Source organism: Lytechinus variegatus, chromosome 2, assembly GCF_018143015.1.
Source record: "Lytechinus variegatus isolate NC3 chromosome 2, Lvar_3.0, whole genome shotgun sequence".
NCBI lineage: Eukaryota > Metazoa > Echinodermata > Echinoidea > Temnopleuroida > Toxopneustidae > Lytechinus > Lytechinus variegatus.
In genome coordinates this window covers 51,821,633-51,836,777 of record NC_054741.1, presented here as the reverse complement: position 1 = coordinate 51,836,777, position 15,145 = coordinate 51,821,633, and the positions used below count along the sequence as shown (strand labels likewise).

General features: G+C 36.3%; 1 protein-coding gene across 1 annotated transcript in view; it reads right to left on the bottom strand.

Annotated features, from left to right (window-relative positions):
* Positions 1-6,865: 6,865 nt before the first annotated feature.
* Positions 6,866-15,145, bottom strand: part of LOC121408327 (low-density lipoprotein receptor-related protein 3-like) — a 29,579-nt gene continuing 21,299 nt past the window's right edge. Inside the window, exons 9-11 of the mRNA XM_041599754.1 lie at positions 13,589-13,684; positions 12,247-12,393; positions 6,866-9,593 (exon numbers count right to left, since the gene is read on the bottom strand). Coding sequence (XP_041455688.1) covers positions 8,407-9,593; positions 12,247-12,393; positions 13,589-13,684 — 1,430 coding nt within the window. The 3' untranslated portion in view covers positions 6,866-8,406. The remainder of the gene's footprint in view (positions 9,594-12,246; positions 12,394-13,588; positions 13,685-15,145) is intronic.

Genomic DNA, 15,145 nt, shown 5'->3' with positions numbered 1-15,145 from the left:
GACTTTAAAAACATGCAGCTATTGAAATCACAAAAGAAAACACTCATATGACAATAAATAAAATACTATGTCCATTGACCCAACATGACTTTGACAATAATCATGTGACCTAAGACGTGTGCAAAACATACTTGATAACCCTTATGTCTAAGTTTCAAGAACTAGGTCCATATAGGCCTACTTTCTGCGTTATGATGACATTCCAAAAACTTAACTGTGTAAAGATTTCATTATTGATTCCCTCTACATGGTCTGAGTTAATTGACCCTTAATCACATTTGACCTTGGTCATGTGACCTGAAACTCAAGCAGGATGTTCAGTAATACTTGATTAACCTTATGTCTAAGTTTCATGAACTACGTCCATATACTTTTTAAGTTATGATATTTCAAAAACTTACCCTTGCTGAAGATTTCAATGTTGAAAAGCGGCTATAAACTATAACTATCCTGCCTTCTCCCTTTCACTCTTAACATTGAATGTGCATGAGAGTGGGGGGTGTAATATAGACAAAAATCCTCATGCCAAATTATACCCATACACCATACCACATTTGTTTTCACACGCCTAATCTGTTGGTTTGTAGTTTTTCTGAAATCAACTTTCTGCACCAAATCGAAATCAGTGTCCTATGGCTGAAGGTCCTACATAGAAAAACTTTCCAATGTGGGCGAGAAAACATGAAAATACTAGATAATAATAACGCACATAAGCAAGGAAGTTATACCTTGGTCACATTTGCTGTACGGCGGTCATACGGCGAGTCGAAAATAGCCGTTTTATCAATCTTTATTAAAACCACCTATATGAATTCGGACAAGAAATGTTATAAAAAAATGCTGCTTTCGACTCGCCGCGGCGTACGGCCGCCGTATATAGGAAATGTGACCAATGTATTATTTGACCAAGTTTAGCACAAAGGCATCTTTAAAGGACAAGTCCATCCCAACGAAAACTTGATTTGAATAAAAAGAGAAAAATTCAACAAGCATAACACTGAAAATTTCATCAAAATCGGATGTAAAATAATAAAGTTATGGCATTTAAAAGTTTCACTTCATTTCACAAAATAGTTATATGCACATCTCGGTCGGTATGCAAATGAGGAACTGATGACATCACTCACTATTTTTATATGAAATATTTTGATTTTTTCGTCATTGTCATGTGAAATGGAAGTTTCATTCCTCTCTGAACACGTGGAATTCCATGATTTTAACATTTTGTGCTTCAGGCAAAGAGGTCCTAATCGTCGAATTCGTAAAAATTGAAATATTTTATTATTCAAACAATAAAAAACAAAAGAAATAGTGAGTGAGTGACATCATCGACTCTCTCATTTGGATGTAACTGGCTCGTTCATATAACTATTTTGTTAAAAATAAGCGAAACTTTGAAATGCTATAACTTTCTTATTTTACATCCGATTTTGATGAAATTTTCAGCATTGTGCTCGTCTGATTTTTCTCTATTGATTCAAATCAACATTTTTCTGAGGTGGACTTGACCTTTAAATAATTCTGAAATTGAAATACACTAGAAAGATCTGGTGTACACTTTTTTCGGGGGGGGGGGCAACTTGCACCCCCATACAAGGAGGAATTCACCTTTTTACTGCTCCTACTCAGCCCACCCAAAGTAGCTCCTTACTAGTCTGCAGGCACAGACCCTGAATGAAAATTTCATCAACAAGTGGGTCTTCACACAAAGACTAGCACATAACAATGGCTGTTCAACTTGAGCGAGAGTGCCTTCGTAGTAAACAAAGTCATTGTAGGCTCTGCATGAAGATCCCTTAACTTGAGTGAAAGGTTTGCACAGCAGACTGTCTTCTTAATATCATTGCTACAGTATATTTTGTAAATTTGTTAGCAACAACTTGTTGAAAATTGTAGATAGTCCTAAGAACCCCCCCCCCCCTCCTTGGTTTTGTGTAAAGAATCAAATGCAAATAATTTGAGATTGATAATGTATCTCAAAAAAAGTTATAAGTCAAGACTAGATGTGTACTGATCAGCTTCCATTGAATTTTCAATGGAAATTTTACCCTTGTGTGCTGAAGAATATACCCATGCTCTTTCCCAAAATGAGTTTCTGCCCTCTCCCGTTTTGCATAGGCCAAATATTTTCTGTTTCACAGAAGTTTGAAGAAAAAAAAATTGTTGTAGGGGAGGAGGGGGGCCTCAAACCATCAAATGTCTTATTTGACATCACTAGTTCTATATGTTTTATTTCTAAATCACTAAAATCATAAAGAAAGAGAAAACATGCAGATATTTGTTTCCATTTTATCATATTCATATTTATTTTTTACACAAAATTTCTGGGAAAGGACATTACAATCCAAACTCATACTATAGATGATAAACTTTCACCTATCTCTGTTTTATATATAGATATATATATATTCATATAAATATATTCTTCTTTAAGTTCTAAAGCAAACCAAAAATGCTTTAATCAACCGTTTAAAATGTACAAAGCTTTAATCATTTTATGAACAAAATCATATACAACACAAAGCAATGAAATATGTAAAAACATATAAAATATCTGAATAATCAATATTTAAAAATTGGTATAAACAAAAGCTTAAATACAGAGTAGTTTACATTTCGTTTTCAGAAATAGGAATTCTTGCACTTTGTAGGGCTTCACTGAGAATCAGTGTTACTTTATGGTAAACTGTAACAAAACAGGGTAAAACTTCCTAAGTGTAGGAGGAAAAAAGAAATAAAGATGAAATGAAAGTTAACAAATTCATGCACCTTTTTGCTTAAACTCTGTACCTACTAGTGTTTTTGTAATTTTCATTTCAAAAAGTGACATGAGAAAGAATTCAATAAGTTATCAATATAATTGTACAATGGGGAAAGTGCATTTTGAGAGTAAAAAGGGTAATACGCAGCTTCTAGTTAGAGTATTCTTAAAAAAATACTTTTTGGTTCCACTTTTTTCTCTGAAAATAAGGATCGCAAAGGCATGCAAACATCAAACAATCAAAGCAACGTTATCCAGGGTTAATGATAAAAGGCTTTAACTAAATAAAAACTTGATTTTGACAAAAGGATATTTCATAAATGTTCTATAAATGAAATACATTGAAAGTTGGGGTGTTACTTTAATTTAGAGTTTACGCACAATGGAGAACTTAATTTATTTGGTTTTCAGAATCTGTACTAGCCTACTAGGTGATGGCCTACTGATAAGTTTGGTAACGAAATGGCCCAAAAGTGAGCAACTCCTTTCTGTTGGCCAACCCTTGCTATAAATAAACGAAATGTGTATCCAGATACCACTTAAGAGTACTTTGGAGTCAAGAATAATACTTATAGGGTATTTATATCAAAAGTAAGGTATTTTCAAACCTCACAACTAAATCAGAGCCCGGCATCACATAAAGATACAATCAATCTTACAATCAAATTAACAATACAATTGAAATTCAAATCAAATCATGCAATTAATTGTCAACTTAAATCAATGACAAAGCAGGTACACAAATTTGCAATCAATTTCAAATACAGAATTGTAAGGTGTCCTCACATAACTGGCACCAAAGGCAAAAGGTGTCCTTCCGGCACTTCCTATGTGATTGGCAGTTTTAATTGGTACATCAAAATGTAGATACTAAGTCATAGTACTGATGTAGAAGCATAATATCAAACAGGGAAAACAACAATTTAAGGTGATATATCCTTCCTTGGCATTGTTTCACAAAATATGTGCGTTAGGTATTTTCCAAAGTATGACATAAGGCCAAAATATAGTGGCCATTTTGAATGGCATCAAATCCTACACTACTCAAATGGGCTTTGGTTCCTTATCCACACACTGCAAAAACTACGATGTTGATTTACCACCAGCCTGGAATCTATATATGTCCACACAAGAGAAGTATTGAAACAACACCAGTTTGGAATCAAACCAAATTTGCTTTAATACTAATTAGTGTTGTATAAACACCTATCTGGTGTTAGACCAAAACGAAACTGGTGTTGTTTAACACTTCTCTGGTGTGGACAGATATAGATTCCGGGCTGGTGTTATATCAACACCAGAGTTTTTGCAGTGCAATGTTCGCCAAGGAACCATAGGGTACTCTCTGGTATGCTTGCAAACATTCCAGTTATTCAATAAAAATAAATGACCAAAGTAATTTGTTACCAAAATTTACCTATTGTCAACAGTTAAAGCACATGGGATCCAATGGAGGAAAGTTTCCCTTTGAAGCCATGCTTTGGAATCACCCATCACATGGTAGTTATCAATATCAACGAGATACTCACTCCTTGTGAAACAAATCAATAATTTCCAATTATCAGAACATTACAGACATTTCTGGAACTACCAACTCAAGAAATGCCAGATATCTATCAGGTTACTTACCCCCCCCCCCCACACGCAATCTGACATTCATTAACAAAAGTTGAATAACTGCTACAGGATTATTACACACAGATACCTGTCACTGTTGTGTTAGATTAGTACTTACTGGTGCACCTAAAATTATAATGCAGTCAACCATGTAACACACAGAACCATTTGTTTTATACATAAATCTATTATCATTGCAGTTCATGTTAAAGCAAAGAGTTTGCTGTGGAAATCTCTTCTTTTGTTGTCTCTAACTCTAAAAATGGGAACTCTAACAAACAAAGCTTCCATGTTTATATAATTAGGCACACAATATCCCATGCTTGCTGTTACCATTAAATATGCATAGTAATTTATTTTTATTTTTTCCATGTAAAATGAAATGAAATAGTTTGTAAGTAAGCATCATAACTCACTTAAATATTCTTTAGGCTTACCTTCTGGAAATTTAGCATTTTAATCTGAGGCTTTCAAGAAAATCTTAAAAATTGATGACAATTAATGCCAGGTCAAATTAGTTATTATGGTGTTTCTAAGAGAAATAATTCCTCTTTTGATTCATGTACTATAGGCAGCATCAAAGAGAAATTAGAATTCTTGTCCAGATTAAATCTACAAAATCACAAAACCATTATTACTAAATATTATTCTCACATTCACATGATCAATATAATGTTGTTTCACATTACAAAATGGTTCTTCTCTAACAGTTTCAATTGCACAGTAAAAACTTTCTTCTAATATGACAGGCAAAAGACCTATAATCTTAATTTAAATGAAAAATATACGTTATCAAACTCGAGACAATTGTATCTTATCACTGAAGGGAAAACGACCGAAAGTACAAAAATAGATGGGCTCTTGACTGCATTGGTCAAAATTTGATTTAAGTATACATGAAAATCATTGCCAGATCTGAAAATATATTTCACTCACATCAGATGATCACTCCCCCATGAACCAATGAACAAAGCCTAATTCTTATTCATCTATAAACATATATAAAATAATGTAACAAGCCGTGACCTCTTTGACCTCTGACCAAATTACCCAAAATCACATCAGAGCACCAACACTTCCAAATACATACATGAGCCATCAAATAGGATTTTTATTTAGTTTGCGAGAATGGGCCATTCTCATGAATGGAATAACCCATGACCTTTGACCTTATTAACTTCAAATCGGATCGGATTATTGTTATTCCCTCATGACATCCAAAATAAATGAGCCAAATTTTAGGATGTTTTCTGGAAAGACTTGTTCATAGCATGAACAAGATGTTTAATGACCTCAAATCTCCAAAAGCTACTCAGATAATCATCACTTGAATATGAATACAAGAGCCAAGTTTGGAGTTGAGATCTTAAACTACTCTTCAGTCATTGTGAGAATGATGCATTCTATGTATATAATGACCTCTATGTTCTTTGAGCTTAATACCCTCAAACCTTGTCAGGACACAATTACTCCTCTATGCTTACTTGGACAAAGATAGGAGTTGACCTGTAGAATGGCTCGTTGGTTGTCATGGCATTGAAAAACAATACATACAGAAAAAAGCAATTACATAATGCTTCCTGCATCCACCTGTGATGGGATAAGGCTAAAAAAATACAGGCAAAATACCATCTACATGTACATGTAAAAGTCAACCCACTATATGGTAGTGAAACGAGGAGATGGTTTAGAACAAAACAGTCTTAGACAAATAAAAACTTTTTTTTGCAATCATATCTACAGGAACATATATTTTTACCATACCTGAATACAGGAAGTGCAAACTCCTCAAGTGCAAATTGCCTCATAGGTTTGAAGAGTCTGAAGTACACGGATATTGCATATCATTCTCACTTTTTTTCATACAGCAGCTTGGATCAAATTTTGCGTTCAATCTTGTATTACATTGAAGGAACGACTTCATCGTGTTGGTTGTTATTGACAGAAAAATCATGAGAATGCCACTATATGTTTGTAAAGGCTAGAAGCAGAGCAAGAATTCTATCATACACAAAGGCACAATGTTTTTTTTTCTTTTTCATTGGTTGAGTAATAATCCCAATCATTCCCATGAGAGAACATATAGTACAGCTCAAATGTTTAATAGTGAACCCCACCAGAAAATGAAGATATACACTGACTGGCCCATATTCTGAAGTCGGGTTTAACTTAAACCCAGGTTTAAAGTTGTGGTTTAAGTATGGGAAGCCAAAAGAATCAAAATTATTATTAAATTGTATGTTTCTTATGTTAACTGTGCTCTTTCCTGATTCATCGATGGTGAAGACAATCATCTATTTAGACTCCCTAGATAATTATGAATGATTTGAGAGCCAAAATGAGCTGAGGTATGATATCTCTACTCTCAGTGATTTATGCAACAATTGGTTTTCCATACTAAAACCACAACTTTAAACCTGAGTTTAAGTTAAACCCGACTTCAGAATATGGGCCTACATGTGTGTTCAGGTTCTGTCATTAGTTTGCGATATAGCATTGTGAAGTCAAGTGATAAAATATTACATTCAATAAAGTTTGTTTCTCTGGGCTCGCCGAACATTGTAGTGATGTTGTCTACATTCACAACTCAGCATGAAAAAGTGCTTTTTGTTGTGGGGTTGACTAACTTTTGAGAACAACTGTATAATCAGATAGCATGTTTCATAAAGCATTTCATAATGTTCTGAAACAATCTACAAATGACTGGGATATGGCAAACTTTATCACTTTAACTCATTTAACTACTGCATTTTCTGGTAAACAAACTGCAACCAAAATATTTTGTGTTCATTACTTCATTAAATGTTAGAAGAGATTCATAGAATAAGAGGGGAAAATAATGAAGGTGTGATACTCACTCAGGAATAAATAGTGCATACTCTGCTTACCTAAGTTTTAAACTTCACAAGTCCATAATATAAAACATTATTACATTTAAGTTTTTCTGTGTAGAATGAGCAAATCTTCTTTAATTTGATTTGATAAATACACTGCTTACAAGCAAAGATGCCAATGATATTTGTGCAAACAATCTATAAATACAGCATTTGCCATGATAAAATGCATGTGAAACACACCAAGTATTATGACCACGTGAAATATATGAGAATATATGTAGATAACTAGTACTTCATTTATCAAGTTTCAACAAATTCGCTCCAAAGAAAATATCTCAACTGCTATAAAGGGTTTATTTTTATTTCCATTTTTTTGTCCTATTTACAGTGAGGTAATGATTATAAAGCCAATTGACACACTAAGCACCATATAAACTACATGCAATGTGCTTCGTGGGAGATTTATTGGGGTAGAGAGACATCAAATATTTTCCCAAATTAAATGCAGTATAAAATGTGTGAATCCAAACAATTGAACCAGACAGAATGTTTACATATCAAGTTTCCATACTACCGTTGGGACAAGATATAAATCCAGGTAGGATTTTCAAAAGCAGTTTAGACATGCATATGAATGTCACAATAAAAGGCCATTGATACCCCTCCCCAAAAAAAGAAAGAGTAAAGCAAAAAGAACGTACTACGAACTGGTAGATGCCATAATCATAGTACAATGTTAAAACACAAAAAACAAAAAAGTATCATTCGGCATCTCTCTGTTCAACTTATCTACAGTAAATAACACATGCAGGCTTTTTAAAAGCTCTCCCTGCGAACAAAAATTATAAAACGACTAAAAATTTGCATTAGAATTATGCATATAGATTTCTTCCTTTTGAAAGATATCAAATTACTCTGGCAAACCTCCATAAGTATTTTAGATCACTGCCAATTTTTTTTTGTCTCGGTGATCAGTGATATCACGATGGTGGTTTGATTTCATCAAGTATATAAGTGATAGAAAAGTGAAATGTACAAACTGGAGAGAAATTCAACATGATCCCGAGCAAGAGTGTCTTTCAGATTGTTTCGAGGATGGTTTGATGAATACTGAACTACAGAACAACAGCAGCATCTGAAAGCACTTGAAGTAAAATGTACTCTGTGAAGTTGGGCGATGATTCAGAAAAATCATTTGGCCAAGAGCATTTCCTCTTCATCGTTTATAAGAGTCGAGTCCTCCTCATTTAAAACATGTGAATTTGAAAGATCAAGGGGAGCATCGTCACTTTTTGAGCTAGGTGAAGGAGATGGAGGTGGCTGTAGTGAGTTGGAGCTAGGCTTGTTTGAGGCACCGCACGATGAAATATTTTGATCTGCAGAATCAGGCACGCTCTGTGCACCCGCATTCCCATCCGCGGACGATGTTGAATGGTGGTTCAGTTCATTGTCCCATTCAGGGGAATGGTCGTCTTCACTGGTGACCGAGCTTTCCTGCGTGTTGGGTGGAGTACGCGTCCCATCCGGTACAGGCAAGGGAGGAGAAACACCGGTCGGCGAGTTTGGCCCGCTGGTGCCATCCTCCCCTCTTTGCTGGTTTTCCCTGGTGCGATTGACCCGCTCGATAATGTTCTGCAAACCGCTACTCGATCGCCGCCTTGTCTCGTCTTCCCCTACACCTTCTCTCTGTCGGTTTGTCACAGAATCAACAATATTCTGAATACCTCCTGCCAACCTCATGCGACGTATATTGGTCGCTGCCCTAATGATATTATGATCTCTTTGCTCCAGCTCTGCTTCTGCGTTCGTATCGGAATCGGTATCTGTTGTACAACTGCTCGCTGTATCGCCACCCACGTTTTGTGTTTGCTGCAGCTCTGTGATTTCTGTATAAGGGGAGGAACTATCATCGACTGGTTCCGATGATGGAGTATTGTCTGGATCAGGGCTGCCAGGAGTACTGGCTGTGGTAGAGATAGTGTCCTGAGTTGTGTTCACACTATCCGGAGAGCTGGCTCCAGGTGTGTTTTGCTGCTGAGCAGCCCCTCTGTCTGGCTGACTGTTGTTCCGCCTTCTCGATGACCTTCCAGATCTGTTACTACTTGTCCTGGCTTGGGCAGCGGCTTGCAGACTCTCAATGAAGGCTCGCTGGGCCTCGTCGAAGTGCGGTGAGGACATGCTGGCAGTATAAGAGGGCGGAGCCTCTCGTCTCATGAGCTCATCTTCGATCTCACTGAGGGGCGAGGTGTGGGTAGGGGGATGGGGGTCGCTATGGTAAAGCTGGTAGAGTTTACAGGTACAGCTGAGGGCAGCTACAAGCAGGAGACCGCAAACTATGGAACCAACAACAGCTGCTGTTATTACCTTGGGGGACATTGCTGAAACAAGCAGAAAAGAAGAAAACCAAGGATTACGGTAATAGAGAATAAAACCACACCCTAAACAAGTGGAATGCCTGTGGCCGTCTCACCTGCATCACGTGATTCAACATCGCAGCAGTGCTGACTTTGAAAACTAATATAACTCGCACAAGATGTTCAGTGATACTTGGTTACTCTTATTTCCACGTTTTATGACCTAGACCAATACACTTTACAGAGATAGGATGGTAATTAAACAAATACCCCCGATGTGGCCAAAGTTCATTGACCTCACATGACCTTTGACCTTGATCATGTGACCGGAAACTTGCACAGGATATTCAGTGATACTTGATTACTCTTATGTCCAAGTTTCAAAAGTCAGATCAATAAACTTGCAAAGTTGTGATGGTAATTCAACAGATACACCCATTATTGCAAAAGTTCATTGACCTTTTACCTTGGTCATGTGACCTAAAATGTGCACAGGATGTTCAGTGATACTTGATTACTCTTATGTCCAAGTTTTATGAACTAGACCAACATACTTTGAAAGTTATGATGGTAATTCAACAAATACCCCCAATTCGGCCAAAGTTCATTGACCCTAAATGACCTTTGACCTTGATCATGTGACCTGAAACTTGCACAGGATGTTCAGTGATACTTGATTACTATTATGTCCAAGTTTCATGAATCAGATCCAAAAATTTTTAAAGTTTTGATTGTACTTCAACAGATACCCCCAAATCGGCCAAAGTTCATTGACCCTAAATGACCTTTTACCTTGGTCATGTGACCTGAAATTCATGCACGATGTTTGGTGATACTTGATTAAGCTTATGTCCAAGTTAAATGAACTAGGTCCATATATTTTCTAACTTATGATGACATTTCAAAAACTTAACCTCAGGTTAAGATTTTGATGTTGATTCCCCCAACATGGTCTAAGTTCATTGACCCTAAATGACCTTTGACCTTGGTCATGTGATATGAAACTCTAATAGGATGTTCAGTAATACTTGATTAACCTAATGGCCAAGTTTCATGAACTAGACCAACATACTTTGAAAGTTATGATGGTAATTCAACAAATACCCCCAATTCGGCCAAAGTTCATTGACCCTAAATGACCTTTGACCTTGATCATGTGACCTGAAACTTGCACAGGATGTTCAGTGATACTTGATTACTATTATGTCCAAGTTTCATGAATCAGATCCATAAACTTTCAAAGTTATGATGGGAATTCAACAGATATCCCCAATTCGGCCAAAGTTCATTGACCCTAAATGACCTTTTACCTTGGTCATGTGACCTGAAATTCATGCATGATGTTTGGTGATACTTGATTAAGCTTATGTCCAAGTTAAATGAACTAGGTCCATATATTTTCTAACTTATGATGACATTTCAAAAACTTAACCTCAGGTTAAGATTTTGATGTTGATTCCCCCAACATGGTCTAAGTTCATTGACCCTAAATGACCTTTGACCTTGGTCATGTGATATGAAACTCTAATAGGATGTTCAGTAATACTTGATTAACCTTATGGCCAAGTTTCATGAACTAGGTCCATATACTTTCTAAGTTATGATGTCATGTCAAAAACTTAACCTTAGGTTAAGATTTGATGTTGACGCCGCCGTCGCCGTCGGAAAAGCAGCGCCTATAGTCTCACTCTGCTATGCAGGTGAGACAATACTGACTAATTCTTCTATTCTGTCAACATCTGCATGGATTTGTCAGATATTTGGTCTTAAATGTTAGCACATTGTAGAGAGCCTTCTCATTTGCAGCCATCTGGACATCTTGACCTTGATCTTCAAGGTCTTGGCACTGGAGGAGGTGCTGCATGGTGTGTGGCATGCATAGGTTTAAAGGTCAAGTCCACCTCAGAAAAATGTTGATTTGAATCAATAGAGAAAAATCAGACAAGTACAAAGCTCAAAATTTCATCAAAATCGGATGTAAAATAAGAAAGTTATGACATTCCAAAGTTTCGCTTATTTTTAACAAACTAGTTATACGAACGAGCCAGTAACATCCAAATGAGAGAGTCGATGATGTCACTCACTCACTATTTCTTTTGTTTTTTATTGTTTGAATTATACAATATTTCAATTTTTACGAATTTGACGAATAGGACCTCCTTGCCTGAAGCACAATATGTTAAAATAATGGAATTCCACGTGTTTAGGGAGGAATGAAACTTCATTTCACATGACAATGACGAGAAAATAAAAATATTTCATATTTCATAAAATAAAATACAAAAGAAATAGTGAGTGTGTGATGTCATCCGTTCCCTCATTTGCATACCGACCGAGATGTGCATATAACTGTTTTGTGTAATGAAGCGAAACTTTAAAATGCCATAACTTTCTTATTTTACATCCGATTTTGATGAAATTTTCAGTGTTATGCTTGTTGAATTTTTCTCTTTTTATTCAAATCAAATTTTTGTTGGGGTGGACTTGTCCTTTAAGCTTATGTTGGCATCATCATCATACCCCAATTTCACATATTTTAGATCCCATTTTTCATGACAAACATGTTTTATATTTTAATCTGACAATTAAATAAAAATAATGAAAATGAGTAATCTTGAGATTTTCCACACTTAATACAGACTTTTAACTTTTTGTTGTGGAGAGGATGGCTACTTACGACAATTCATTTCATCTGTGCTATCCGGGCAGTCCACGTTGGAGTCACATATCCAGTTCTCCTTGATACACTTTTTTGATCCACAAAGAAAGAGACCATGTTCTCCACCACACAGTGATGCTGGACAGTCCAACTCATCCTCCTTACCTGTCAAAATCAAGAATTTTAAAGAGGGGTGGAGTTCATTAACATTTTGGGGGCAGAATCTAAGACAATTTCTTGTGAAAAAAAAGTTGTTAAAAAAAGAAATACATGAGAAATTCTGAAATCAGGGAAACATGGGAAAGTATTAGGATACCACTATTTGAGTGCAATTAGTCAGAATCCCAAATAAAAGCTTACTAGTTGTGGGCTATATTTATAAATTTACAGCCAAATTAAAAATAATTAGAGTGAAATTTAGCCTCTTAGCTTAGACATGTAGATTATGTCGTTTTCTATCAACATGCAAATATTCCCAACCAAATCAACCAATTTTCAATCAAACTGCTGATATCCAACTCTCACAGCCTAATGAGCATAGACTGATTCCTATGTGCAATGCCGTTCACATTTAGCTATCACTTTAAGAATTTTTCGCCAAAAATTGAAATCTGACAACCTAAAATAAACTTCATCTTCAGAGTAAATTGTTGAAAGATTAACATTAACCCTGGGCTCCGTAACACAAAGGTTTGCGATGAATTGCAAATACGAAAGAACCGCACTGATTGGTCCCTGGTCAGTATTTCAAACCTAATGCACGTGTAACATTGATAGTGATTGGTCAGTTCATTTAGCGATTGATCGCTAATCTTTGTGTTACGGAGCCCTGGTCATGAAATTAATTGCGACAGATATACTCTAAATGTGGCTGGGAAATGTCGACTTCAATACACCCGAGAATCGGTGTATGCTACAGGACTTTCCGATCAGCCGAATGATTATAAATTAACACTATCTTGCTGTGATTTACATACATGCACAGGGAAGTCAGGATTTCAAGCCCCGGCCGCATCAGACCAAAAAAAGACATTAAAGATGGGAGCTGCTGCTACCTGAATAACGCTCAACAATTGAAGAAATAGAGCAACGTTGATCTGGTGCTGCACAGTGGCTGCCGTGCGCAGGATCCATTGTGTAAAATGAATTTTTGGAGTAGTTTTCAGATTTCTATTTCGCTCAATAAAATAAGGATTTTCAAACAAATGATTGGGCCAACATTTCAAATAATCTTTGCTTCATTTTGACTGCAAGATCATCTGGAAAATAATCCTATGCAGGATAACTTTTCAATAAAACATTTTTTCCTGAATATTTTGAAGCAAACTTATAAGGAGTTTCCCTTTGCGTGGAGACTTACCTGCGCAGCGTGGTTGACCATTACACCTTTCAGCGCTGCTGTAGCATCGGACTGGCGTCTCATCCGAACATGGGATCTCACCTTCTGGACATTCATCTATTCATCAAAAAAAAGGCACAAAAATCAAAGGTCAATAACTACTTCCACCATCAGGCAATGAGGACAGCTTGAAACTACCGCCTACCGTTTTCCAAAGATGGTTCAGTGTGAATTCTCTGTGTGTGTCCGAGGATGACATTCATTATCAACAAAGGTCAAAGTTCAATGACTGCTTCAAAAAACGTTATTTCAGGCAATAAGGACAGTATGAAACAACCGTCTTCAAAAGATGGTTCAGTCTGATGATTTCACTGTGCGTGCATGAAGATGATGGCAGCATAGATATATCAGTGACGCGACACTTGCTCCGATGACAATCGCTCCAAGCTTTGTTTCATCTATAGATATAGGGTCAAGGTTGCAATAGGGTTTTATGTTTGGTTTATGGTTAGGTTTAGGATTGGGTATAGTGTTAAATCCAGGGTTGAAGTTGGTCATTATAATGTGCGGAATTTGCTGCAGAGCAATTGTCGCTGGAGGAAATGTCACAGAACCAAATGTGTCAGTATGCATCCACATTGGCCCTTATTCTCAAAAGAAGTTTCAATTGCACCATGGTACAAAACTATGGACAATGCACATTTGTGTACATAATTATGGTTATGCAATCAAGTGCACTAGGAAAATACATTTACCAATCCGCGCTTTTGTCAAAGGGCACATAATTGAAGCGCGATATCAAAAGAAATCTGCCATGGTTTTGTACCATGGTACAATGGATACCTCTTTTGAGAATACAACACAAGACACAGCTTGGAAGCCAAGTCTGTCTACAATCAGCAACTCCAAAATGTGAACAGCTTACAAGTTCATAAATGGAATATACAACCCAATTGTGATGTCATAAAGGAAACATATAGAAACAGGAACTCAGATATGGGCTGCCAATGCCATTCTTTTGGGTAGTGAAGTGTTTTAAAATCAGGATGATAATGAAAGAACTAGTAAATTTGGCTGAATTCTCCATCCTCTTTGAATTGCTTGATATGTTTTTGAAAGATTCCCTGGAGACCCCTTATAAAACATAGAATGATAGGACAACATTTGGGAGTGAAACGGTTTTACCCTAATTCAACTGGGCTATTTCAGACAGGATGTACGGGGGTGTCAATTTGATCCCCCGACCCTTTAGATCTAAGCAGCTGATATTAATTATAGGCCTAGGAAATTAAGCCTGCATGTGGATTATTGTGTATGTTTTTGCCTTTAACTCACAAAATATAGCTAGTAGAATGCAACTTTTTGGTGTAGATTTCTTTTTATATATTTCTAACAAATATCTACAACAAACTGACAAAACATGTATTTCATAGTTTTTAAGTTCTTATGTATTTCTTTGTTTTTATACAGGGAAATATCATTGAAAGCCCTTCTTGCTCTTAGATTTCTACACAGATCATGAATAGCATTAAAGACTCTTTTCAAAATGATTTTTGAAAAGCCTAAATGAGCATATGG